The 27,588-nt window shown below is 45.2% G+C and overlaps 2 protein-coding genes and 1 long non-coding RNA gene across 14 annotated transcripts in view; 1 reads left to right on the top strand and 2 right to left on the bottom strand.

Moving 5' to 3' along the window:
* The window catches only part of ANAPC1 (anaphase promoting complex subunit 1), a 155,106-nt gene that overhangs the window by 88,763 nt on the left and 38,755 nt on the right, over positions 1 to 27,588 (top strand). For 7 of the 12 annotated variants that reach the window (XM_033838558.2, XM_033838557.2, XM_033838553.2 and 4 more), the window contains 3 exons: positions 1,362 to 1,560; positions 6,995 to 7,129; positions 12,606 to 12,975. In XM_033838558.2, the coding sequence (XP_033694449.1) occupies positions 1,362 to 1,560; positions 6,995 to 7,129; positions 12,606 to 12,721 (450 nt within the window). In that variant the 3' untranslated portion in view covers positions 12,722 to 12,975. Of the gene's footprint in view, positions 1 to 1,361; positions 1,561 to 6,994; positions 7,130 to 12,605; positions 12,976 to 13,264; positions 16,562 to 27,588 lie in introns of those variants that run through there. The other 5 variants (XR_012325605.1, XR_004521806.2, XR_012325604.1 and 2 more) reach the window with 2 other exon arrangements.
* LOC141276426 (speedy protein E4-like) lies at positions 21,085 to 23,701 on the bottom strand. Its single transcript, XM_073791755.1, has 4 exons — positions 23,631 to 23,701; positions 22,067 to 22,125; positions 21,626 to 21,711; positions 21,085 to 21,274 (listed from the first exon to the last, which is right to left on the bottom strand). Exons 1-4 carry the CDS (start codon positions 23,689 to 23,691, stop codon positions 21,085 to 21,087), a joined length of 396 nt encoding a protein of 131 aa, XP_073647856.1. The 5' UTR covers positions 23,692 to 23,701.
* Positions 23,721 to 24,632, bottom strand: LOC141276308 (uncharacterized). Its single transcript, XR_012325606.1, has 3 exons — positions 24,583 to 24,632; positions 24,298 to 24,366; positions 23,721 to 23,825 (listed from the first exon to the last, which is right to left on the bottom strand). It is a non-coding gene; the product is annotated as an uncharacterized lncRNA (long non-coding RNA).

Below are 27,588 nucleotides of genomic sequence, written 5' to 3'. Positions count from 1 at the left end.
TTCTCCCCTAGCATCCTCATGTCTCTTGCCTTCCTCCTGATAAAACCTCTTCGTGGAAAAGATTATGCAAGTGAGCAGTAAGTGAACAAACGGTGCCCTGATGATAGCAGTAGTGTACAGTTACACCTGCGTAATTAAGCTCGCAGAGGTTACAGCATCAGCATGTGGGGATTTAGGGAGCTGGAGTTCATTTTTAAATTTCTTTCGTGTTATTTTTGTTTTAAAAGAGCCTAAAAGGGGTAATGCAGAAGATAATGCTCAACAGCTTTGCTAAAGGATCGGACTAATTTATTCACTTTAGGTTATTAGTAATAAATATGGCTTTTTAAATAGTGTCATATCTTTCAGACTCAAATTTGCAGTTAAACTAAGCCAGTAGTTTTCTAACTTGGCTAAAATTTATCTGGGAAATCTTAACAATTCAGATCCTCAAGTCCTATTCCATAGTTACTGAATCAGAATTTCTGAGATGAAGTCCAGGATCTGTAGTTTTAAACAGCCCTTCGAGTGACTGTGATATAATGAGTTCACAGATGAGAATTTGGGACTCAGTGTCTAAAGTCAAAGGAAGTAATCTCTAATGGAAAAATAATCTCTACTGAAAAACTGAGTGGGAAAACACAGGAGATAATTCCCCAAAACCTGTGTTAAGTAACAATCTTAATTAAAAGGCCAGTTCCATTGTAACCGAGTAGGCCTAGAATGCCATTATTGTCAGGTATCCACCTTTTTGGTTGATAAGTATGAATACCTGATGTCCACACTGGTACTGCTTCTCACAGTATCTCTCTCTACAACAGCCAAGTAATGAGTTGCATTTTTTAGTTGCTGGCTGAGAGTGTGTTCTCTTTTTACACTCTGAACCTTCTTCACCCCTTGCAGTTGTGGGTGTGTATCTAGAGAAGAACATCCCTTCTGGTTGCAGCCTTGGTGACTTTGCAGATGGGTCCCAAGAACAGCACTATCAATAATACTTTTGCCTTCTGACCCCTGGAATCCCTGGCCTGATCCTGGCCATGTCATTGTACCCAACCTGGGTTTCCCAGAGGTGACTGGCTGTAGACCTATTGGTCTTCATTTTTCAGAGCCATTGAGCCAAGAATGAGCTCATTTGCCTTTGCTGTTTTTTCACCTGAAAGCTGTTCATGTTCATTTTGAAGAGAGTGGGCCATGTATGTAAACCCAGTAGGGGGCTCCTCTGTGGGGCAGACTGCAGCAAAACCCAGAATGGGCTCCCCTCTGCCCTTTATTGATCTTATGAGGCACATTTAAAAAATACTCTGGTATACAACTCTGAGGAAGTGACAGTTGCATCTTTACTCTTTCATTAAGTAGATTGCTGTTTCTCTTTTCTCTGCAAGGCTGTAAGAAGACTGGGAAGAAGAGAAATGTCCGAGACATCTGAACTTTGGCAGATAAAGTTGGTGTTAGAGTTTTTCAGCTCCAGAAGCCATCAGGAGCGGCTGCAGAACCACCCTAAGCGAGGGCTCTTTATGAACTCGGAATTCCTCCCTGTTGTCAAATGCACTATTGATAATACTCTGGACCAGTGGCTACAAGGTAATAACAGCATTGCGCCCTTTGTGTTTTTAAGCTACACTGGGACTCAGGTGTTTCTGTTTTGACCTTTTTTTTCCATTGGAAAGCAAGATAAGTCTGAGTACAATCCCGAATGGCTATAGATGTAGTTTCCAGTTAGATGCATTACATTGATTATCTACTTTAACTTCTTTAACAAATATATTTAACTCTGCTTTATAAGCCACGGGGAGAATATATATACAGCATTTTAAATACCACTTGACACTTAGGAACTTGTTTTATTTTTTCTAACATCAGATCGTGTTCCTTTCCAGTGCCTCTCTCTTCTGTTTCTTAGGGGTGCGGCCTGTCACCTCCCTGAGGCCCTTTTTTCTGCCTTTACCTTGTGTACACTGAAAACTTGATGTGGACTTAGAGTGAATGCTTCTTTTACCAGTTCTGTGAGTCAGTCAGTGAGGACCTGGGGCATATGTAACTGGCTTTCTGTCAGCGGAAGCACTGCCTTGTGATTGCAGGGAGACTGTGAAATTACTCCTGACTGTGTAGAAGTAATCATGGGAGGCGAGTGATGGGGCCTTTTGATATATGGAAAGCTGTTTGATGTGTAATATATGCCTGAAATTGATTTTTAATAGTTAACCCCTTGATCTTTTTATTCTTTTCAGTTCTAATGCTTCCAGTATGTATCTGACAGCAACTTGCTTTGAGTAAATACTAACTCTAGTGGTATCAGTAGGAACAGTTCCTAATTCTGTAAAGTTGTTAGTAACTGGTAGAACCCAGGAATTCGAATATAATTATGTTTAAAGCTATCTGCGTGTTCCACTACACCTGTCTGAGGCTCCGCTGCCTGCCCTGCCCCAGCCACCGGGTGACTGATGCTCCCAGGTCCCAGCTGCTCTTGCTTTTTCTGTATTTTAGTTAGACAAGAGATGGGAGTGAGGGGGAGGTGGAGGAAGGGGGAAGAACGTTAGTTTGAGCCTGTCTTCACCTGGCTTTAGAGCCGGGGTGGGCTCTGCCCAGGCACTGGAGGTGCAGGGGAGGAGGAAGAGGGAGACCCACTAGAAGCGGGGAGCCTGCCAGGGCCCCTCCCCAGAGGAGGGAGGTGAGGGTGGAGGCGGGTGGGGCAGTGGTTTTTGGCAAACATGAGGGGGACCCTTGCCTCCCTATTTCCCATCTGCACCCATCTCTCCCCCGATATGAATACGCTATTTGTTTCTTTAAAAAAAAATTCCAAAAAGATTTAACTGTAAACCAGATTGTGAGTGATATATATGGAAAACAGCAATTTCAAACTCCCAGTGTTTATGTTTAACACCTGCATGTGCTCTGGTATTTCTTCTTGGGATTTGAAAGCTCGTGCAGTTTCACAATTTCTAAAAATATGATAATCGTTTTGTTCTCATGTTTGGGAGAAAAATACATGTTATTTTATAGGTGTTGATGTTCTTTTTTACTTCAATTTAGCGTTTGATCACCCATAGCAGACCCTTGCTGTTGATAAGAAATAAGTCCTCAAACCTTTGCAGATTCTCTGATTTGCATGTTTCATATAATGTGATGAAGCTTTGGCAGTGACTAGAGCGTTCTCTAAAACAGTGCCCTGAATTGCTTTCTCCTCACTGCTGTTTAGGGCATTGGTGGTGGTGGGTTACAGCGTTGTAAGTAACCTTCACCAGCTTTGACTTGCCACTCTGATTGCCAAAAATGTGTATTTATTTTTTTATTTAAAAAGAACTATCACTTTAAAAAAACTCTTGGGCTTCCCTGGTGGCGCCGTGGTTGAGAGTCTGCCTGCCGATGCAGGGGACACGGGTTCGTGCCCTGGTCCGGGAAGATCCCACATGCCGCGGAGCGGCTGCGCCCGTGAGCCATGGCCGCTGAGCCTGCGCGTCCAGAGCCTGTGCTCTGCAACGGGAGAGGCCACAACAGTGAGAGGCCCGCGTACCGCAAAAAAAAAAAAAAAAAAAGCCTCTTAAGTATGTGGTCTCCCCTCACAGATACTATTAGCTTTGGGGCGGAGAACAATAAATTAAATGACGATGCAGAGGCCGTGTGACAGCACTGGAAACTGTCATTCATATTTGTGTCTCAGTGAGATCACAGATGAATATATGGACTTTTAAGGTGGCTCAGTAGTAACCCAAACTATAGCCATGAAGTCTGGAAATGGAGCAGACTGATCATATTGTGTACATGTTTTGTGATTTATCTCCTCAAATGGATTTTAATTGAACAAAGAAAATGGGTTTAGAGTTGAAGAACTTAAAAAGTTTTATTTACTTTTATATTATATTATGGAAAATTTAAAGCATAATGCAAAGTAAACATAATAGTATAATAAATCCCATTACCCAGCTTCAACAGTATCAACATTCTGCCATTCTTATATCATCTGTACATTCACCCATTGACATGCTCAGTTATTTTCCAAATTGTACCATTTTACATTCCTGCCAGCAGTGGGATGCAGTGCAGATTTTGGCATTGTTAGTCTGTAGTTTTAGACAGTCTACTGAATATGTAGTGGTGTCTCATTGTAGTTTTAATTTGCATTTCCGTGATGACTCATCATGTTAATTATTTTTGCATGTGTTAGTTATTCATATACCCTTTGCAAAGTGTCTTTTCAAACCTTTACCCATTTTTAAAATTGGCTGTCTTGAGTGTTGAGTTGTAGGGGTTTTTAACATATTCTGGCTGCAAGCTCTGTCAGATATGTTTTGCAGATATGTTCTCCTACTTTATGCCTGGTGTGAGCTGGGAGTTTTCTTTTTTCTCAGCTTTAAATATGGATATCTAGTTGTTCCAGGACCACTTATGCAAAAGGCTTTTCCTTCTCATTGAATTGCTCTGGAGCCTTTGTTAAAAATCAGTGGACTGTGTAAGTGTGAGTCTGTTTCTGGACTCAATTCTGTACGATTGATCTGTATGTCTGTCTTTATGCCAGTACTACGCTTCCCTAACTACTGTAGGTTCAGAGTAAATTTTGAAATTTTGTAGTGTAAGTCTTCCTGCTAAAGTGGGAAATTTATAGTGCTAAATGCTTACAGTAGGAAAGTCTCAAATTACTAATCTAAGTTCTTTGAGAAATTAGAAAAAGAAAAGCAAAATAAACCCAAAGCAAGGATATAAGAGCTGAAATCAGTGAAATTGGAAGCAGAAAAAGTGTAGAGAAAATCGGTGAAACAAAAAGCCAGTAGGCAAGGGCTTCCCTGGTGGCACAGTGGTTGGGAGTCCGCCTGCCGATGCAGGGGACACGGATTTGTGCCCCGGTCCGGGAAGATCCCACATGCCGCGGAGCGGCTGGGCCCTTGAGCCATGGCCGCTGAGCCTGCGCGTCCGGAGCCTGTGCTCCGCAACGGGAGAGGCCACAACAGTGAGAGGCCCGCGTACCGCAAAAAAAAAAAAAAAAAAAAAAAAAAAAAAAAGGCCAGTAGGCATGAGAAAGTCGTTGACGAGGAACTGTGAGCGACCACGCTCTCTCCTTCCTCTCTTGACAGGCTGCCACAGCAGGGTCTCCTCTTGCCTCCTTTATCACCCCTCCTGCTGCCACCCCCAGATGTTCCCACTCCCACCAGACTAACATCCTCATGTCAGGTTCAGTGGACCCCTGATAGTCTTCCTGTCGCTCCCTCTCATTCTTATGGAAACAGACCTCCCTTGACCTTTGTGACGGCACACTTTCCCAATTCTTTTTTTAAAAAAAAAAACCCTCCGACCATTCTTTCTTAGTTTCATCACTTAGTTTCACGGTCATTCCTTCGTTACCTTCTTGGGAGTCACCCTTGCCCCTTCCTCTCCCTCCCTCTCCTGTCTTCTGCGGTAGCCAATCCATTACCACATCCTTTCAGTCCTAACTCTTAAATATCTCCTAACTCTGTCCACATTTTGCTGTTGCTATCCTAGAACAAACCGTGATTATTTCTTGCCTGGACCTGTAGCCTCCTGCAAGTCTTCCTGTTTTTCATTCTCATCTCCCTCTCACTGTCTCTAGTCAACTGACAATGGTCTTTCAAAGAGTGAACAGATTCAACACTTCTGCTTAAAACCTCGCAAAGGCTGCTGATTCAGTTGTGAAAAAAATCTGTACCATGTGGCCAGCAGGCCCCGCATGACCAGCAAGGCCTCTGTCTCCCTCTACAGCCTCTTTCTATACCACCTGCTCCTCACAAACTCCACTCAGGCACCCTGGTCCCTTCCAGTTCCCCGAAAGCATGGAGTTCTTTCTCACCACGGGACTGTTGAATGTGCTGCTTTCCCTCCCAAGAACCTTTTTCCTCTCATTCTTTGCCTGCCCAATTCATACTCATTCTTGCAGCCTCCACTTACATGCCCCTTCCACACAGGCCTTCCAAGACCACACTGCCTCAGGCAGCTTTCCTGCCATCTTTATATCTCTCTTTCTCTCTCTCAACCTTTTTCTCTGTATCAAAATGCCTTTGTCTGCAAGTAACAGAAGGCCTGACTCAGTCTGGCTCCAACAATAGGACACCTATAAACTTATATAATTGGAAGTCCACAGTTACGGCAGGCTGTTGCTCCAGTGGCTCCAGCTCCATTTCTGTGAGGCTCCATCAGTGACACTCTGTGCCATGACTTTATCCTCAGAGTACTTCTTTCTGATGGCAATGAACTGACTGTAACAGTTCCTTGCCTCCAACTCAGAGGAAGAATAGAGTTGCTTCTAGGAGCTTTGCCATAAGAATGAGGAATTTGTTTCCCAGAAGCCTCTAGCAAACATGTTCTCAAGCATCTCCTTGTGTCTCTGGCTTGCACTGGAACTCGTGCACATTCCTCGATCAATCCCCGGGGTAGAGTGTCTCTCTGAATGGCTTAGGTCTGCCTGTCCTTGAACCAGTCACTGTGTCAGGGAAGTGGGGTTGCCGTGATTGTCCCAGACAAGGTTCTCACAGTGTGGTCTCTGGAGCAGCAACAGTGGGATCACTTGGGAACCTGTTAGAAATAGTTTTTCTGGCCCCATCCAAGAAATTGTGGGGACCCACCCATCTGTGTTTTAATCAGTCCTCTAGGTGATTCTGATGCCTGTTAAAGTTTGAGAACCTCTGGCCAAGATAAATCAGGATCCAGTCCTGGAGCTGCAGTCAGTCCCCTCAGACGTGACAGTGGAGGGAAGGGTGGTAGAATGGGTGTTTGGGGAGACGACCATGGTGACCACTGCACCCTCATGGCACTCATCACAGTTTATGATTAGCATTTGTTTGCATCGTTAGGTATGTAGTATCTCCGTCCCCCGCAGCACTCTAAACTCCGCAGTGACGGGCACTCTGTCTGGTTTACCACAGTAGCCTTAATGCCCAGTACAGGACCTGTGTGGTATATGGTAAGTGCTCAATGAGCTCTTGATGAGAAAATAATAAAAAGAAGGCGTTCCTTGTGCCTCTCAGCTCTGTAATCGATTGGTTCTGTTCCATGTGTGCTTCTCTCACAGCTGGGGGTGATGGGTGTGTGCACGCCTACCTCAACGGGCAGCCCTGCGAGGAGTCGCAGCTGAGCATGCTGGCCTGTTTCCTCGTCTACCACTCAGTGCCAGCCCCGCGGCACCTGCCGTCTATAGGACTAGAAGGTAATTGCACATCTACATCCTCTTTTCAGTACCTGTATTACCCGCTGATGGGTTTAGTTTCTTGTTAGGAGGTGTTTCTAAACTGAGTTATTTTCTCCAGTTAGGTTTTTGGCTTCATTCATGTTTGGGTATTATTTTTCAGAATTTTTTCTGGAAGAAAAAAAAAACAAACCCCAAACTATCCGAATTTTACACATGCATAAACCTTTATTTACATTCAGAAGAAGATGGATTCTTCACAGGGCCCCAGATACCAAGTATATACTAATAAACTAAATGTTCATATTCTTTTTCTCTGCGAATTGATTTTTATTAAAGTTATTTTTCTGTATTTTTTGGGTTTTCAGTTTGGATTTTTTTAAAACACATAATATTAATTTCTAATATTATAAAGCTTTGAAATGATCAGGTACCTAATTTTGTATGTATTGACATTTGATTGTTTTCATAATAGAGAGTTTAAAATCTTAGCATCTAACTGTATTTTTCAGAATATGTAATCAGATACAAAATTTGTCCATTTAATCATTTAAACTTAAAAGTTTAATGATATTACTGATTTATAGCTGCTTTGAAAACCTCAGATGAAAATGCACTATTCAGAGACTTCTGTTGCAGTTATGGCCACAGTGGAATTGCTCGCATTAGACTGACTCTCCTACAAAAGCAAATATAAAAGTGGACAAACTACATAAAGTTTAAAGGAATTGGTGGCAACCATAGTGACCAGACTTGATTGAGAGACAAGAATTCCTGAGAGAAGGGACTCATTTGAGGAGCTCCATATTTACTCTGACTTTCTCCCAGAGGCATTTGTCAATTCATTACAAGAAGTAGAGTCCCAGCAAAAAGCAGCAGTGCTACTGGGCAGAGGAGCCAGAGGTTGGATTAATGATTGCCCAGGGCTAGAACTTGAGGAGCAAAGTCCCAGATAGGAGGGGACAAGAGGAATAATAACTCAAAAACCTGGACACACTCTTCCCTTGAGGCATTTGCCAAATCTTAACCTGCACATGCGCAGGATAAAACTTCAAGAAATCTAGCAGAAACCAGGAGGCTAAAAATGTGGGCAATGATTCCAACAACAGCATAGTGCCAAGGAGACAAAGGGCAGTACTCAAGGCCTGCCAATCCCAGACATTCACATGAAACAGTAGCAGGGCCAAGCCCTAGCAGGAAAGGTAACACTGAAACACAGCAGACCTAAAATTAGCCTAAAGCAGAATTGAGGAGATCTGCTGCATGCTACCTCCCTGATAGAAGAAAAATTAACCTGTATAGGAAGAAGAAAATGTCTTAAACTTCTACAGTTTTTAAATCATAGTATCAGTGTTGAATCACAATTAAAAGACATAATAGGAGTAAAAGGTAAAAGAAAGAGACTTGTATGTGATCCAGATATTGGAGTTATCAGACTTCCATAACTCCAGTATCTGGAGTTACTATGACTAATAACTGACTAATATTTCCAAGAAAATAGAGGAAAAGATACAGAATTTCACCAGAAATCTGGAATCAGTGAGAGTTAATTGGAAATTCTAAAACTGAAAAATATAACTAAAATTAAGAAATCAGTATATAGGGAATTCCCTGGCAGTTCAGTTCTTAGGATTCCATGCTTTCACTGCCCAGGGCCCAGGTTTGACTCCTGGTCGGGAAACTAAGATCCTGTAAGCTGTGTGGGTGCAGCAAAAAAAAAGGAAAAAAAAGAAAAAAGAATTCAGTGTGTAGATTAATTAACATATTAGACACAGCAGATAAATGAACTGCAAGACAAGTGTGTAGAAAATAAACAGATAGAAGCACAGAGAGAAAAATGAATGGAAAATTCAGAAAAGAGAGATGTGGAACATGGTGAAGAAGTCAAACATGCATGTAGTTGAGATCCCAGAATATGAGGAGAGAGAACATGAGATAGAAGCCGTATTTAAAGAGACAGAGGCTAAGAATTTTGAAAAATGGATGATGAACATCAACCTACAGTGACCCCTGAGCAAGATAAATACAAAGAAAACCACACCTAGTTGCATAAAAGTCAAGGTACTAAAAATAAAAGAAGAAAAAAATTGAAAGCATAGACTTCCTTTTTCATCCAGGATGGAGTAACAGAGATCTGATTTACTATCCTGCCTGAAAAAAGAAAACAAAACAACACAAAATAAACAAGCTGAAAAAACAACAAAGAAAACTGGACGCTGCATATGAAACAATGGCTTTTGAGACGTATATCAGGTAATGAAGAAGAGTGATCCCTGAGAGATGAGAAACAAATGACATAAGCCCTGTGATTGGCCCTAAAAAGCTAACAGCCTTGAGAGTTTCCAGACTGTGAAGGAGGGAGAGGGAACCCAGGAAGAGCCTGGAAGACTCCTTCAGTTGAGGTGATGGAGCTGAGAGTACAGGGAGCCAAAGGAGCTAGAATTTACATGATAGAGTGCCAGAGAGGAGAGAGCTGCACACAGAGAACGCCAGATGTCTGCAGAGGGTCCCCCTCAAATATCAGAAGAGTCCTTACTAATCAGCACATGCATGTGAAGAAGTTTCCCAAGGCTGAGGGAAGAACTGTCCTAATGGATTAGAGAGAACCAGTTTGAACAGGTTCAGGAACAGTGTCTGTTCCCACAATTTCACAATTTAAGGGGATGTACTCAGTGTGGTCTTGCCTCCATGATGGGAAATATTTAGCCCTAGACTAAACAGATTAAACAGAAATATTTAGCCTTAGACTAAAATATTTTAGCCCACTTTAAAAATCTTAAAGGCATGACACAAAAGGATCAAACTGCTTTTCAAGTAATATAACTATATCCTGAAAGCTCAAGAATACAGAAATACGAAAATATCCAGCACCTATGGTAAAATTCATGATGTCTGGCATACAAAGAAACAGGAAAATACAGCCTATAATGAAGGAGGTGAGAAATCAATTACAACTGACCTGGAATTGACATGGATGTTAGCAGACAAGGACATTAAGACACTTATTATAACTCAATTCCATATAACGTTATTCCATATTTCAGAACATTAAGAGATATGGAAATATAAAAAGAATCTAACTGAACTTTTAGAGGTGAAAACTATAATTCTGAGAAAAACACACTGAATGGGATTAATAGCAGATTAGACATTGCAGAATAAAAAAAAATACTGAGTTTGAAGACATAGCATTAGAAACTATCCAAAATGAAATGCAAAAAGAAAAAGATTAAAAAAAAGCAACAGAGCATTAAAAATGGAGTAAGCTCTGGGACTTAAAGGACCCAATTTACATGAGATTGGAGTCCCTGAAGAAGAGAAAAATGGGGGAGAGGGACAGAAAAAAATACTCGAAGAAATAATGGGTGGAAAATTTACAAGTTTAATGAAAACTGAGGTCCACAGTTGCAAGAAGTTCAATGAATCCCAAGCCTGAGAAACATGAAGAAAGTTGCACCAAGGCACATAATAACCAAATTGCCTAAAACTAATGATAAAAAGTCTTCAAAGCAGCCAGAGGAAAAAGACATGTTACAGAGAAAAAAATAAGAGTGATAGCATATTTTTCATAGGAAACAATGCAAGTGATAAATTAGTGGAGTAACATCTGTAAAGGACTCAAAGGAAAACCACTATCTAGTTAGAATTTTATACCCAGCAAAAATATCTTTCAAAAAAAAAAAGACCATGAAATAAAGCCTTTTTCAGACACACAAAAGCTGGGGCAATTCATCAACAGCAGACCCACACTACTGGAAATGTTACAGTAAGTCCTTGAGGCAGAAGGAAAATAGTGTCAGATTGAAATATGGATCTACACAAAGGAATGAAGAGCATTGGAGATGGTAACTACATGGAGATATACATAAGGTTTGTTTCTTTTAAAAATACTTTTTAAAGATAATTGACTTATAAAAATAATAAAAATGTACTATGGGGTTTATAAAATCTGAAAAGCAAAATGTATGACAATAATAGCTCAGAGGCTGGGCAGGGAGAAATGGAATTACAGCCATAAGGCCCTTATACTACCTGTGAAGAGGTATAATCTTACTTGAAGGTAATCTGTGATAGAGATGATACTATGAATCATAAAGCAACCACTAAGATAAGAAAACAGAGTGAGAGCCAATAAGCAATAAAGGAGCTATAGTGGAATCATAAAAAGTACTCAGTCCAAGAGAGAGGAAAAGAGGAAAAGGGGGAACCAGAGAACAGACAGAGAAAATAGAAAACAAATGGCAAGATGATACATTGAAACCTAACCATAGTGATAGTCACATTAAGTCTAAATGGTCTGGGGACTTCCCTGGTGGTCCAGTGGTTAGGACTCTGTGCTTCCACTGCAGGGGGTGAGGGTTCAATCCTTGGTCAGGGAACTAAGATCCCTCATGCCGCGTGTTGTGGCCAAAAAAAAAAAAGTCTAAATGGTCTGTTAGAGTCCACAGTGTATCAGAACATTGGAGATGTTTTCCATAGCTCGTATGTATTTGTTCTCTGTCTTTGAGTTTTAGCAAGGTCTTGGGAACACTGTGGATAACAATTAAATAGGAAATCTCTCTTAATTCCTGTTGAGGTTTATTAAACACATTTAATTCACAGATTACTGGCAGAGTCGATAAAAGGAAATACTAAAGAGAAATAGTTGCTTTCTTCATATTTTGTGCAGCATTACAACTCTTTCTTGTGTTAGTTATGCTTTTATCAGAAGGCCACTCGATTCATATCATGAGACTCTTCTCTGTCCATCTTCATGGGATCATATGACCCACCTGTACACTCTGCTGTCTGCATGTCTACTAGGATGCTTGTTGTGGCTTAGAGACTCATCGGGATCATGTATGTGTATATGTTGGGGCTGAAGAAAGGGAACTGTGGACAGTGGCATGTGGTGAGGATGGAGGCAAAGAGGAAGATGATGCTTAATAGAATTTGCAGGTCATACACTTACTGCGTACCCTTAGAGCAGTGGTTCTTGACCTTGGCTGCACATCAGAATCACCTGGGCAGCTTTCAGAGCTCCAGATCCCAGGCTGTACTCCACATAAATTACATCAGACTCTGTTGGACCAAGGTTGGGAACCATTGCTTGTTAGAGGAAGAGGCTTTAGATTAACTTCTCTGTTACTCATTTTGAGCCTGTGTCTTTATTTTAGGTAAATTATTAAGTGCATGGATTATGGTAATTGAGGATAGATGGGCACATTTATTAATTATATTTAAGTAATATATGTATTTAAACAGTATTAATAGTTTCACATATGGTTACAGGTCAATTTCTGAAGTACAGAATGGATAAATTAAAATTTTATATCAAATCATACCCTATAGTGCATTAGGGAATTTCATAGTTTAAATATTATCTTTCAGTAATTGTTTTCAAACGGAAGAACGCCAGCTTGAAATGTGATTATGTGTCTGAAGCTTCTTTGAAAGAGGATGTGTCGCTGAATTTATTTAGATACGTGACCCCTTCCCTCCAATTGTATTTCTTTAGGGAACACAAGTTTCGCAGAACTCCTCTTCAAATTTAAACAGCTGAAGATGCCAGTGCGAGCTTTGCTGAGATTGGCTCCTTTGCTTCTTGGAAATCCACAGCCAATGCTTATGTGATCATGTCTGGTGGTAAGCCTACCCTGAAACGTGACTTCTGCACAAAAGCGTGCCCAAACAACAAAGCTAAAGAAACCTTTATAAGTTTTATAATATAACTGGGGGGGAAATGAGCTGCACAAACCTCAATGCATTTTAAAATCAAGGGTTTTAAATATCCCAGAGACTGTTGCTGTTGGCATTAACATTATGAGAATATAAAAATGAGTGAAAATTTACTTTTGTAAATAAAAGTTTTTGGTTTCTTTTCAAAACTCTTGATGATTACTTTAGTTTGGGGTTTCAGAGAGTAGAGCAGTGGGGGCTGAGATGGATATTAGTTTTCGAAATCTTTCAAAAAGATTTCAGGTGATTCAGGTGAAGTGACTTTATGCTCAGAAATGCAAAGTTTTTAAAGAAGCTCTGTCATATAGTTTTACTTTCTGCAGCAATGAAGGGCTTTTAGCATTTCCTAAGGTGTCACCATAGTCTTGTCTAAAGTAAGTTCGTACATCCTGTGACAGTGCCAGGCATCCTCATAGTATGATCGATCATCTTAAACAGGAGGAGATTTATACCCTAATGAAGAATTACCCAACATGAAGCCTGCTCTAAATAGAAAAAATAAGAAATTTCCACTACAGAGAGGTCTTCAGAAATTATATTTTAAAATAAAAGTGCAGGGGTTTCCCTGGTGGCGCAGTGGTTAAGAATCCGCCTGCCAATGCAGGGGACACGGGTTTGAGCCCTGGTCCAGGAAGATCCCACATGCCGCAGAGCGACTAAGCCTGTGTGCCACAACTACTGAGCCTGCGCTCTAGAGCCCGCGAACTACAACTACTGAGCCCGTGTGCCACAACTACTGAAGCCCGTGCGCCTAGAGCCCGTGCTCCACAACAAGAGAAGCCACGGCAATGAGAAGCCCGTGCACCACGACGAAGAGTAGCCCATGCTCGCCGCAAGTAGAGAAAAGCCCGCTCACAGCAATGAAGACCCAACACAGCCAAAAATAAAATAAATGAAATGAAATAAATAAATTTATTTTTAAAAAAAGTTCATTTTCACCCAGGATTTAGAGAACATATGTCTGTATCAAGTTTCTGGACCAGATGCTGAGGAAGGGGATTTGTATAAAGGTGTCTGCAGCTTCAGGTTTCCAGTCCAGGAAGAAGGCGGCTCCCTGCTGTCCAGATACTGATGTGCCCTCTGCCTCCTAAATGGCCGGTGGGACCGTAAACTGGTCGAAGCTGCAAGGTCCATCCAGTGATTTCACGTTTCCACACCCTGAATTGTGGGGTTTAGCTTTAAAAGTAAAAATGAAAGCAAATAGAAATGTTTCCATTGAGAGTTTGACAAAAACCCATGTGGTGTTTGCTCCTGCAGAGGGGGCTTGCGTCCGGAAGGCGTGCATCAGTGGTTCTCTTCAGACCTTCACTGTTCCACCTGTGTGCCCGCCCCGGGACTTGCCCCTGTGTGTGAAGCATAGGCAAGGTGGCTGATAGGGAGGGTGAACTGTGCTTCCTTCACACTTAAAGAGTTTTTTCTTCTAATTAAAAAGAAAAGAAAAAAATTAAAATGGTAGGTTATGGAAATTCCATTTGAATCAGGGTATAGAGAACTCAGCACTGGGCAGCTGTTGCTGTCTGCACTCTCCATTGTTTATAACTTCTAAGCTTTTCTCTGATTGAAGAATGACTTGAGTTATTTGCACACGTATGAACTCTCGTGTACGAAGGAGAACAGTCATTGGAATGCTGTCAACAAAAGCAAAAATCAGGCTTTCTAAGGGAGAGAGCAGGATGGAAGATTGCAGATGGTCTGGAAACAGCATTGTCTTTATATTTGGGGCCTCCCGAGGAGCACAGATGATGTTCTGGACAGTCTGTTCCCGAGCAAACACGTTAGGATCATCGCAGAAGTCACTGCCAGCTCTTTGTGGGCTCTCAAAAAATCTTGGGAGTATGGCTCTCACCATCCGGAATGTTTTAGCCTCCTCACAGCCATGGCAGGAAAGAGCTGGGGAAACGCATCCAGCGTTGAGTGTTTTGGCCCAGAAGTGGCCTATGTCACTTCTGGCTACAGCCTGTTGGCGTGAAATAAATTGCTCCACCTTGTACGTGTTCTTTCACAAAGGGGAGAACTAGACACTGGTGAGTACTGGTAATGTCTGTCACAGTATGATTCTTCACTTGTCCATCCATCTTCTCTGCTTACACAGATGGAATGCATGTCATTGCCTCCATAGATGGACATGATTAAAGAAACAGTATACAGTCACACACACACTCAGGTTATTACTGTTTCCCCGACGGATGCTGACATCTGTGCTCCTCGCTCGAGTGTCTTCCAAAGGAGTGAAGGCACGAACTTGTGGGAAGCTCTGAGGCATAGACACCAGGCCTTAGCCGCAGGACACCATTGGTGTAAGCCTCACAGAACTTCTCCTTGGTGCTGCGTAATCTTACTTGAATAAGGCCACTTTCTCACCCTTTGTCTAGAAACCAGCTGACTTCACAGCATATGGAGAGGGGCATGTCCCAGCTTAGGGGATCTCCTGACATCCTACAGGAGGCAGGAAGGAGGGGGGCTCGCATCTCTCAGCCTGGTGGTCAGTGTGCAAACACGCTTGGTGGGAGGCCGGTGAGCCTGCTGGGCTGTAGACAGGCCCGAGCATGGGAGCCAGCATTGGACTGGAAGCCAGAGCCTGTGGGAGCCGAGGCAGGAGTTGTCAGAGGAATGGACTTGTGACAATTCCAAGGGAAGCACATGCCAAAGCCCAGTCTGAGCGACCGGAGTAGGCCAGGCCGGGAGAGGATGTTGGGAACTGGGTGAAACTGAAGGCCGTGGACCAATCTGAGACCAAAGCAGGAAGACTTTGTTGCCTTCTTCATACAGGGTTGGGGGCCTCTCTTCTGGGTTCCCCATCCTCACACTGACCAAATCTTGGGGAAAAATGCCTCACTGTATGAAGATCTCTCCAGTTAAGCAATAGGGGAGGGGACAGGATTTGGTCACCTCTGTACCCCTGTGTCTGCAATTTTTAACCAGCAGTGGAAGGAAGCAGAGGTGAGGTCGGAAAAGCACCCCCTCCACGTGGAGGCCTCTGTCAGCACTTACTGCGCCCGGCAGATACCCACGCTGGTTCCGAAGCTTCCCAGGTGACTTTTCCTGCTTCCAAGGCCAGGTTCCCCCTACTCCAAAATACACTGGTTGCTTCTCATTACAGTCACAAGCTTCCGAAAAGTCTTTTTCGATAAAAGAAGAGCCCCTAAAACCACATCCTTGATTTTGCCTGTGGATAAGGAAGACTTGCCTGTTCTCCATCCTCTTGCTTTGCTCCATCTTACGTTCTTGAGTGAAAGTGAGGCTAGGATGGAAAGTGGGGGCTGCTCAGAGGGCAGGACTTTCAGGCCCCAGACGAGGGGAACCCATCTATCAGGCAGCTGCACCAGAAGCTCCCTCAGGTGGCATCTCGTCCTGCCCCTCGTTCTACAGCTGAGACCCGGAGGCTCAGGGAGGGGTGGCTGGCCCAAGTCCGCACCGCTCCCCATCGCAGCCCAGACCAGCCTGGGCGCCCAGACCACGCTGTTTCTACCCGAGAACCTGGTCCATTACTGCCTTTCTTCCTGGTCCAGTAGACCCTCAGGAAGAGGCCGGTTAAATGTAAGTTACAAGGACGTTGCACCAGGCAGAGTTTATGAACACCTTTAAAAAGCAGACACACCGACTCTTCCTTTCTCTGTGCATCTTTGGAAAAACAAAGGCCTTTGTGTAATTTCTTGGAATTAGATTAATTGAATTAGCCTGTGTTGCTTTCTTGGTCATTACAACAACTATCTTAATTAAAAATTTTCTCTTTTAGCTGAAAGTATTTCTTCCATGGTACATTAAAACATGAAGTAGGAAATTTAGGAAAAGAATTAATTTCATACTAAGCTCAATAAAAGCAATGAAAATCTGTAAATAAGCACATGTTCTTAATTTCCGCTGCTTTTACTCCAGTACTCAGGTGTGAAGTGTCTCGCCTTGCCTCTGTAGTCAGTGGCGCCATCCTGAGTCTTATGCGCAGGTGCAGGGCCTTGGGACACTGTGGACCGTGTGCTTTCAGAGCCCAGACATGCCAGGTGCTGATCTGTGGAGTCACCTTACTGGGGGACTCATCACAGGGACGGTGGTTGGAAGCTAGTTGGTGCCACTTGTTTTTCTTTCATTTGTGTTTATTTGTGTGCATATCTTTCACTTATCAAGAATATTTTAATTCTGCTTACTGTGCCATTTCAGAGATTAAGAAGATATTTTGGGCAAATGTGTATAACTCTGGAGTTGAGGGAAGAATCCTTAGCAAATCCACTGTAATTAGCATCCCTGGCTGCAGTCTCCTGCCCGGTAAGATCTAGATGAGAGGAGCTCCAGCCCTCAGGCGATGAAATCTCTGCGGGTCCCCAGAGGAGGGCGCAGGTGCTGTCTGGTCACCTCCCTCCACACCCCCTCTGTCGCACTGGTTCACCTGTAGGTCATCCCCTGTGCCCTGTGAGGGGCCTGGATGTCAACTCGGCGTCTTCACCACCTCCTCCTCTCTCCTTAGCCTCCACCTGTGTTTCCCGTATGGGACCAGGTAAGAGTGTGCCGTTGGGAGGTGCCAGCGAGAGATGCCCAGGCAAGGCCGGGAGGTGGGAGAGGAGGCGAAGCCGTTATAGGCGGACACGAGGGCAGATGGTGCATACCTGGCAGCAGGGCGTTAATACCAGCTCTGCCCGGGGGCCCCGCCCTGGAGTTTCTGGAGGTTTGTTGGGGCTTCTTCATCCTCTGCTCCAAAAACCCCTCCATCTGCTTCCCTTTATCAACACCCTTTCTGCTTGAGTTCCTGAGCAGACGCTGTGATGCTGTGTGGGATGTAATGACCCAGATGTGAACACAGCCCGTCCCGAGTCCCCACCGCTTGTTCTCCCCTGGGCTTTGCTTATGGAGTTTCCAGGCCCTTGGTTGTCTCCCCTGAGCTCCCAGTACTGTTCACTTGCCTTTTCCATTATCAGACACTCAGCTGTTCTCTGAAAGCCCCAACTGTCTCTGCAGTTCTGTAATCCTTGCACCAGCTCCCCCGAATGGCACCAGCCTCAGTGCTGCAGCAGCAGTGGCCCCCAGAGTGGCCTTGGGTTTCCCCTAACATACTGAGGGGACTCTCTGACTAAAGGAAGAATGGGCGACCTTTTAGCTGAGTAACTGGAACGCCTTGGGGTTGGCCCCATTTGTGTCAGGCTTCCTGGGACGGAGTCACAGGTGTGTGGATGGAGACATAGTGTGGCCCATTGCCCAGTCCTGTTGGTTCTGGGTTTGCCCCTCAGCGGCCACCTTGAGGAGAGAACCAACCCTTAGCCCAGCTGCTTCCACCTTGGCCTTCTGGGGCAGCACAGACTGGGTGTCACAGACTGAAAAGTACCGTGGTCGTTTGCTGATGGAGGTTTTGAGGACTCGAGGAAAATGCTAAACCTTCATGGGATAGAGAGCGTTGAACAACTGTATTGCTTCCTGAAAGGAGTCGGCTTTTTACAAGACTTGACTGTGAGGTTCCTGGGAACCTTACCAGAAATTTCTTGGCAAAATTAGACATTTCCAGGGGAAAAAAAAGAGACGAAGAGCTAGATAGTTTCTGTCTGGCAATTGCAGTGATTACCCAGTAATACTGTGTAGCAGCTGCCCAGTAATAAAACTTCCTACCTAAAGGGGGCTATACGTATAGAGAGCTGTAAACCTGAACATCCCTGAGCAAATCAAGCTGCAGTGGACCAGCCCAGGCCCTGGGATGGCCTTTAATGCTGGACAGGTGCCCCCGGGGCCCCCCACCCCGACCCCAAAGACCTTCTTGGCCTCTCTGAAGGGTTTTGACCCTTAATTTTCCTTCCCCTGGTGTAAAAATCCCAATTCCTACTCTCAGTTGAGCATGTCTGTTGGTGTAGCCCTCGCACCTCTGATGATTTAAGGACAAGCTCTTACAAACCACACAGCTGGGTTTTGCTTTGTGATTCAGTCTGAAGATCTTTTTCTTTTAGTGTTGAGTTCAGATTTACTAATAATAAGGTGTGTCTAGTTTTTATATTTCTGTATTTATACCGCACTTCTTATATTTACTGTGTATCTTTGGTCTGTTTTCTCTGCTCTCAAAATTTGCTGTATTCGTGACTTCGGCAGTTAGGATGGCTCATGTTTTTGTGACTGCATTTAGCGCTACTGCCTTCGTAGGATTCCTCGAATCCCTCTTTTCCTTACCCGACTTCCACGGTCTCGTTTCCAGCTTTGATAGCACCCTGGCACCTCCCCACCTCTCCCCCAGGCAGCATTCATGAGCCCCTCCCCTGCTCTCTCCCTTCTCTGAGTGTGAAGGTTGGGTTATTTCTGTAATGTCAGAGTGAACGATAGCATACGATTCCCCCCTTCTGTTCCCACTGTGTGTGAGTCTTAGGTCGGCCCACTGATGTTCTCCATGCCTTCCCTCAGTCCTCCGGCTGACAGTTCCCATCTCTCCATTGGGTAAGGCTGCTCTCCAGCAGGTTAGATGCGGACTTCCTTCTCTCTCCTCAGGTGTTTCTCTCCTTCCTGTCTCTGCCTCTTTTCCTCACTACCTTCTAGTTGTTTCTTTGGGCTCTTCTCAGGTTCCTCCTCCTTGGTGGTCCAGGCCTCTTCCTGACTTTCTGTCCCTTCTCCCTTTGCCCATCCTCAGTCTCTGTGGAGGCTCCTGCTCTGGTCTCTTGTCTCCCTTGGGTGCCCCCCTCCATGTTACTGCTAGACCCTTTCAGAGTACTCAGGGGTCAGGGCCTTTGTCAGCTGACACCCACTGGAAGGCTGGGGGGCCATCGTGCCACTGGCTGGTTTCGACACCCCAGGTTCAGGCTGCCATGGTCTGCGGGCCTGAGGAGAGCTGGAGGCCCAGTGCTGTCCCTCTACAGCTGCCTGGAGGCCCTGTGGTGGGGGAGGGAGAGGGGGCAGGAGCTACAAGCAGAGAGAGAAAGTGAGATCAGAGTGGAAGGCAGACCCCCCAGCGAGGAAGCTGTCGGCACCACAGCACAAGGTGCGTGTAGGACAGGGGGTCCGGGAGAATCAGCTGTCACCCTCGTTGCTCTTATGCGTGACCAGATCCAAGAGGGGCCGCGGATATTTTTCTTTCTTTCTTTTCCTTCTTGTAGTAAAAACACTATTTTCTTTCGAATTTTGAGACTCCTGATATATACAGTAGGAATATGTAGTCCTGACATATTCTTGGTCCTCAAATAAAAACCTAGGGGATGGATGAAACTTCATACCCAATTCGGTTTATCTCAGAACACACTTGCCCTGCTTTTCTCTCTCCTTTTCTTTCTCCTGGGGTCAGAATGGGCCCCTGCAATGAGGCAAAGGGCGGAGGGCTCAGCTCACAGGACTGTCCTAGTACAGCCGTCTGCCCAAGCAGGGGGTTCCTTATGCACTTCACAGAAGGTCTCCCTCCACTTCAAGTAAATCCACACATAAAAACGAAATTTCAGCCAAGGAAAACAAATGCTAAAGCATGTGATGCTCGTCAGGTGATCGGTCTGTGCATGTGTCGTTTGTCACGGGCTTCCTCACAGCTCTGCATGTGTTCTTGTTTCCTTTATTATCCAGCGAGCTTATTTGTTCAGAGACTAGAGGGCCCTAGGAGCTCCTTCCGTCCACGTGAGGCTAGACCCTGACACATACTACAGGGACCCAGCTCAGGGCAGCTTGCGTCAAGTGGGAGCAGAGCACACAAAACCTTTGATGACATGTTGGAGTTAATTGTTTTTTTTTCCCAAGAGCCACCATGGTAATGGCTCCTTTTCCAGAAAGGATGACCTCAGTGTTTTTCATGTATTTATATTTAAAAATCAACTCAGATCAAAACCCTGCAGAGGTTTTCATTCACTACTTAGATCAGCATTTCCAAGAGTTTTCCTAAAAAAAAAAAAAGAAGAAAAAAAAGAAATTGATATGCAAATTGGGACCTTGTATAGCATGGTAAATGATTCCATAGTTGAATCCATTTGGAGAGTTTTTGTATAAACACAGTAATTACTTTCTGTACCATGGGAGTTCGCAGGGCCCTTACTAGGCTAACAGTGCGTTAAGGGATGCAGTGGCACTTCCAAGTGACCACCAGCCCTGGAGGTGACTGCAGGGCACGGGGTGGGGTTGTCCCCACCAGGAGGCCCAGTACTCACCTGGACCACCTGCAGCCCCTGCTCCACTCCTTGGGAACCTAGGGGACGCCCTGGCGCACCCGACTCCAGACCCAGTGATGTGGGTTCTGGGCCTGGATCTGAAAGGGAAGCACAGCAGGGTGAGCTCCTGGAGGAGGGGCCCAGCCCCTCCACCTCTGGGGGTGCGCTCCCCGGCCCTCATCCCCGACAGACCTCCTCACACAAATCCGGGGTGACCCAGGCTCGGTGCTCCATCGCATGGAAGAATTCCACCTTCAGCTTGAGGAACTCCTTGTAGAGGTCTGGCCAGTGCTCCCTGCCCAGCAGGAACTGGAAGATGCTCCGCTTGGATGTGGGGTTGTCCTCCTCCATGTCGGAGGCGATGTAGCTGCCATCAGAAAAGAGGGCTAGCTGGTCCCGGCCCCCACAAGGACTCAGGCGAGACAGTGGAGAGAGGCTGCTGAGGTCACCCTGGAGGAGCACCCGGGTCCACAGAGGGCAGGACCGTCCTCAGCACCAAGGCTGCTGGGCCCATGGTGTGCCCAGCCCAGGTCAAGATTCTGGCTGTCACCATTTCCCTGGGACTTTCTACCTCGGGTCCCTCAGTCTCTGGGCAGCAAATGGTATTTCCTGGCTACGTTCGTTATCCCAGGACCTTCCTCCTTGCCTTCCCCTGCTCTGACCATGTGACCCCTTGAGGGCCTTGAACCACCACTGGGGGCCCTCAGGCATTGCTCACAGGGCCAGGAAGAAGTGGATCCTGTTGTAGAGGTGACCAGGCAGCCCGACACGGCCGAAGTACTCCACCACCATGGAGAGCAGGTACTGCGTGGAGACAGAGGGCGGGGGAGGGGCGGCCAGGGGTCGATGGCAGGGCCAGTGTCCTGAGCGGGCCATGCGCCCCACCCCCATCCAGAGGCCAGGTGGGAAAACCACCCAGGGTGGGCCTTGCTAAGGGACTCATGGCCCTTTGACATGTGGAGATGAGCTGATGGGAGGCCAGGAAGGAGATGCCCAAGGGCCGGGGCACCGACAGTGTGTCCTTTCTTCCTTTCTGGCGCCAAGGGTGGGTCTCTCCAGGGCCTCTGCTCAGGCAGACACCTTGTCCTCCGTCCCCACCCCCAGGGGGTGGTGACACTGCAGACCCCTTGGTACCTCATACTTTTAGTGCTGTGGGTACCTTGTCGGACACTTTCAGGAAAATATCAGCTTCCAGGAAGCTCTGGATAACAGGGTCCTCTGTAAAGGAAGGGAGACGTGATGAGGGCCTCGGAGCAGCCCTTCCGGGAGCAGCGAGCCTGGGGCTGTGGGACATTTCACAGGGAGGAGGAGAACTGGAAACTTCTCCCAGTTCCTCTGTTTCAGGAAGTAGAGGCAGCTCTCTTTCCCCAGGAAGGCTCAGAGCCTTAGCAGTGACAAAGCTCTTCCTTCCATGGACCCAGGGAGAGCGAGTCTCAACTGTGGGGCAGGAATTTTGCTATTGTTATTTAATCTTCAACACATGGGTGGGTATGTGTGTTTCATAAAGAGATATGACCTGGTTCTCAAAGTTTAACATAACTTTCCTCGAGCCAAAGCTTGGGTGTGGCCTTGGGCCTCTGGGCACTACATCCCTGTCACTTCATCATACTGTGACTGGGCAACGCTTTCCTGCCCCACCTGATAACTGAGCATCCTATGTGAGCAGTGGAGAGTTCATACCCTCCTGGGCGGGGGTGGGGGGCACTGGGCATTCTACCGTCCTTCTCCTGGACCCCCTTCACTTCCTGCTGATAATGACCTGGCCTCCCCTGGCCCCAGCAGGCTCATCTGGGAGTAGAGTTGTCCTTGGAGGTGCCATTTTCCAGCGATGGCCTGAGAACGCCAGGTCCTCCTTGTCTTTCACACCTTGCCCCGGACAATGGCATTTACCCAGACCGGAGGATGGAGGGGTCATGGATCATTTCGCCCTCCCTGAGCCTTGTCCAGGCGGCCTGGCTCCCGGCAGGGCATTGCTTTCTGTGATGATGAAAATATTCTGTAGCTTGCTGTCCAGTACGGTAGCCATTAGCCATGTGTGGCTACTGAGCTTATGAAATGTGGCTGGTGAGAACCAGGAACTGAATTTCAGAAGTTTATTTTAACTCACGTAGAGTTAAATTTGAATAACTGCATGTGGCTAGTGGGTGCTGCATTGGACAGTGTCAGCTCCGTGTCGTCCCCCAACCTGCCACACTCGGTCCTGCCTCTGGTCCTGGCATCACCTTCTCTGCAGACCTTCCCTGAGTATCTGTCACAAAGCTCTCCGACTCTTGCTCACAGCCCATCTCTAGGTGTCATTGCCTTTTCCTTCTCTGTGTTTGTCACTGGCTGAGAGCAACTTACTTCTGTCATTTTTTTTGGTCTCCTCCCACTCTGAGCATAATGGCAGCGAGATCTAGTTTGTCCTTTCATCACTGATCTCTAAAATCTTAACTGGAGGGAATAAATATGGGCAGGGGATTCCTCCCTTGATTTGTCCTAAAATGTCTTGATAATTGAACAGTCAACCGTGAGTCCTTTTTTCCCTTCTCCCTCCAAGAACTTGTCTCAGATGAAAACCCATCAGCACCGCAGCAGAACTGTGGAAACAGAGTGATCTGCTTCTGTGCCACCTGGACACCTCACAGCTCTGAGCCCCAGGGGGAGCTTTGGCTATGACCCCGGAGCCTCTGGGATCCTCGGTGTAAAGGGGACCTGACACTCCACTGGCTCAGAGCACAGACCCAGAAGCCGGTAGAAGGCCTCTTGGTCTTCTGGACGATAACTGGATCTTCTCTTGCTCATCCTGAGTTTCGTCCCCTCAACATGATTGACAGTCCACATGCTCCTCCTCTGACTGCTCTTCTTCCAGGACGTCAGCTCGGAGACCACTTCCGAGAGGGTGGGGTTGGAGGCCAGGGGGCTGCTCTCCTGGGTGGCTGCAGGAACAAGGCTCTGTGTGAGCACAGACCTGACCCACCTGGGAGGTCCTGGGTCTTCCCTTGCAGCTCACCCTGAAGGTTGAACCCTGCCTCCTGAGGACAAGACAACAAGTGGTTACTCAGCAGTAACTGATGTTCTGTTCAGGGCCGAGGAAGCTGAGGACACCACACCTCCCTTGACATACATCAGTCTCTTCCTCTTCTGGCCTCGCATCCTCCTGGTTCTCTGCTCAGAGACAGCCTCTGGGGGGGGCAGAACTGGAGGCCAGAGGGCTCCCACCCTGAGCAGCTGCCAGGAGAGAGGAAGGACCCTGTGTGATCGGGGGAGGGACCCACCTGGGAAACACTGTGCTCTTCCCTTCTCACTCACCTTGAATATGTTGCATGTGACATCTGAAGTGATAAGAATGACCATTACCCCCTTTGCACTTTGTCTATAAAGGAGGGTAGGAACTGAATTAATATTTACCTTCTTTTGCCAGCGGAAAACTGCTCTCCTGTGCCTCTTTCCATGGATCTTTCTGTGTGGGGGGCACCTCTATGGAGACATGTGAAACTCTCTGGTCATCGATGTCTTTAATAACTACAAAGGTGAACAAGATAGTGACCTCCTGTCTCACCCTGGACACCCTTTCCCCTGCCCTGCAGACCCACACCCATGAGAGTCCAGGGAAGAAGAAGTGTTGCTGGAGCCATGATGATCTATCACCTTCATTCATTCAGAGAGCGGGGATAAGTGAATGACCACACACACCTGGTTTCCCTTCCACGCGCTGCTTTTCCTCTGCCTTTCTTGCTGGGTCCTGTGGGCTTGCAGCCGTCTCTGAGGCAGCCGATGTGGAGCTCAGAGGCATAGTCTATCTTTTCTGGGTACAAAAAAATGGAAAGAAACCAACTTGATTCTGACCAGGCCATTTCTTTCCGCTTAACCTGCTTCTTCTGAGACCTAATAATAATTAAAATGGCAATGACATTAGCTAACAGTAATTGCTTAGTAAACTTCAGATATTGATTAGTGCATTGGGATTACCTCATTCAATCCTTACAAGGAGGTGTGAGGTAAGGTGTATAATTTGCCTGTTTACAGATGAGGAAGTGCTGACCTAATTTGTCTAGGATTTGCTCCTTGACCGTGGCTAGAGCTCTTTGGACTTGGGATTAGAACTCGTGTCTGAGCGGTGCTCAGGGGAAGAAGGCTGGTGGCAGCCACAGTTGAGCCTCAGTCACATTTCCATTAGGGTTGAGCTGGGCCTCCTTACACGCTTATGTCATCAGCTCTGCCTAAATATCTCTGTGAACCACTATAAAGTTACAGCAATCCAACCTGGCAAAAATCTGACCAGAGTAGCCCAGGCCTGTCCGAAATGGCCCTGGAAGCTGACTGAGGCAGTTCCACCTCAAGAAGGCCAGTGCCACCTGCCGCCTCTGAGGACAGTGTTCCTCCTGGGTGACAAAGTGTCCACACGCTCCCAGGGCTCTCAAGGTCGAGTTCTCTGTAGAGTCGCTTTACTGTCTCTCCTCCTTCCCCCATATTCATTTTGTGCTCCTTTTGCCCACATCCCCTCCTGTTCTCTTTTCTCCCCAAACTTGAGACCTATTTGTATTCCTACTGCATCCCAGTCACTCATCTGGAGGTTCACAGGTGATGCCTTCCACATCCCCTGCGACAGCTTGGAGGAACATAGTTCAGGATCCAAGACTCACCTTAGTACGGAAAAGAGTGACGCCCACCCCAAGTAAGCACCTGGAGGCTCCCTCAAGATCTAGGCCCTCACTGTTACCCAGAACGCAGGCTCACAACGGCGTGAGAAGAGCACTGACTGTAGCCAAGTGTTCGGGATCAAATGGCTTCCGAGATTCTGGCCCTTACTATGAGTCACTGATGACATCACACCATTCCACCAGAACCTGCTCTTTGGTTTATAAAAGCCTCTCAAGGAAAAGACTGTGGGCCTCAAGGAGGAAGGAGTTAGTGTCCCAGCCTGAACACTGGGATCACTTCCTCTTACCCCAGTATTACCTCTGAATCTCATCTTGTGTTTCATCTAACCAATTAATGATTCCAAATGAAAGTGATTCATCCACATATCAAAAAATCGAGAAAATTAAAAGTTAATATTCATAGGAAAGTTATTAATGTTTATTTATTTGATATTTATTTATTAAACATCTTTATTGGAGTATAATTGCTTTACAATGCTGTGTTAGTTTCTGCTTTATAACAAAGTGAATCAGCTATACATATACATATATCCCCATATCTCCTTCCTCTTGCGTCTCCTTCCCAATGTAGTTTATTTTTACTCCCTTCTGATTTGTGTTTAACTATGATTATATTGAGATTTAAAAAATTAACTTTTTCGTTTTGAGATAATTGTAGATTTATAAATGCAGTTGTAAGTAATGACACATCCTGTATACCTTTCCCCAAATTTCCTTCAGTGGTACAAAGTTGAATATCTGTAGCACAGTATCACAATAGGAAATTGGCATTGGTACAACCCATTGACCTTATTCAGATTTCCCCAGTTTTATATGCAATCACTTATGTGTGTATTTAGTTCTATGCAATTTTATCACATGTGTACACTCATGTACACCACCACCAAGGTACAGAACAGTTCTGTTATAAGGATCCTTCATGCTACTTTTTTATAGTATCTCCATCCACAACCCCTGGCAACCACTATTCTCTTCTTCATCTATATAATTTTGTTATTTCAAAAATACATAAACGGAAACAGATAGTGTATAATCTTCTGATGTGGCTTTTATTTTTAATTTGCATAATTCCCTTGAGAACTGTTTAATTTGTTGCATAAATCAATAGTTTATCCCTTTTTATTGCTTAGTAGGAATCCATGGTTCTATGGTCAAGTGCATATTTAGTTTTGTAAGAATCTGCCATACTCTTCTAGAGTGGCCCTATCATTTTACATCCCCACCAGGAATGTATCAGTGATCCACTTTCCCCACATCACTGTCAGCATTTGGGTTATCACTTTTTATTTTAACCATATCTCGTTGTGGTTTTAATTGGCACTTCCCTAATGATGTTCCATAATGATATTGATTCCATGTGTTTATTTGCCATCTGTATATCCTCTTTGGTGAAATCTCTGTTCATGTTTTTTTCTAATTGAACTACTTCTTTGCTGTTGAGTTTTGAGAGCTTTTTATGTATATCCCAGATACAAGTCCTTTGTAAGATACATGGTTTGCAAATATTTTCTCCCAGTCTATAGCGTATTTTTTAACATCCTCTTTTTTTTAACCATTTTTTTTCTTCTGGTTTTATTGAAATGTAATTGAGGTACAACACTGTATAAGTTTAAGGTGTACAGTATAACTACTTGACATATGTGTATATTGCAAAATGGTCACCACAGTAAGTTTAGTTAACATTTATTACCTCATATAGTTACAGAAAAATTTTTTCCCTGTAATAAGAACTTTTAGGATTTACTTTCTTAGCACCTCTCAAGTACACCATACAGCAGTGTTAATTATATAGTCACCATGCTGTACGTCACATCCTCAGGACTTATTTCTTTTATAATTGGAAGTTTACACCTTTCGACCACCTGCAACCATTTCACCCGCCCCCCCCCCCCCCCCAGTCCCTGCCTCTGGTAACCATCCGTCTGTTCTTTGTTTCTATCAGTTTTTTTTAAACTTTATTGAAATATAGTTGATTTACAATGTTCTGTTAACTTCTGTACAGCAAAGTGATTCCGTTATACATACATATATATATACA

This window comes from Tursiops truncatus, chromosome 14, assembly GCF_011762595.2.
Source record: "Tursiops truncatus isolate mTurTru1 chromosome 14, mTurTru1.mat.Y, whole genome shotgun sequence".
Classification (NCBI taxonomy): domain Eukaryota; kingdom Metazoa; phylum Chordata; class Mammalia; order Artiodactyla; family Delphinidae; genus Tursiops; species Tursiops truncatus.
Note: the sequence above shows the minus strand (reverse complement) of the source record. Positions and strands in the feature narration are given on the sequence as shown.

Bases quoted from the DNA above. Each gene is read 5' to 3' on its own strand.
- LOC141276426 (XM_073791755.1), bottom strand. From the start codon at position 23,691: ATGAGCAAGAGAAGATCCAGTTATCGTCCAGAAGACCAAGAGGCCTTC. The intron at 21,712-22,066 runs GTACCCACAGCA...GTCTCCACGCAG, and splicing joins TCCTGAAAGTGTCCGACAAG to TACCTGCTCTCCATGGTGGT. The intron at 21,275-21,625 runs GTGAGCAATGCC...TTCTGATGGCAG, and splicing joins ATCCACTTCTTCCTGGCCCT to CTACATCGCCTCCGACATGG.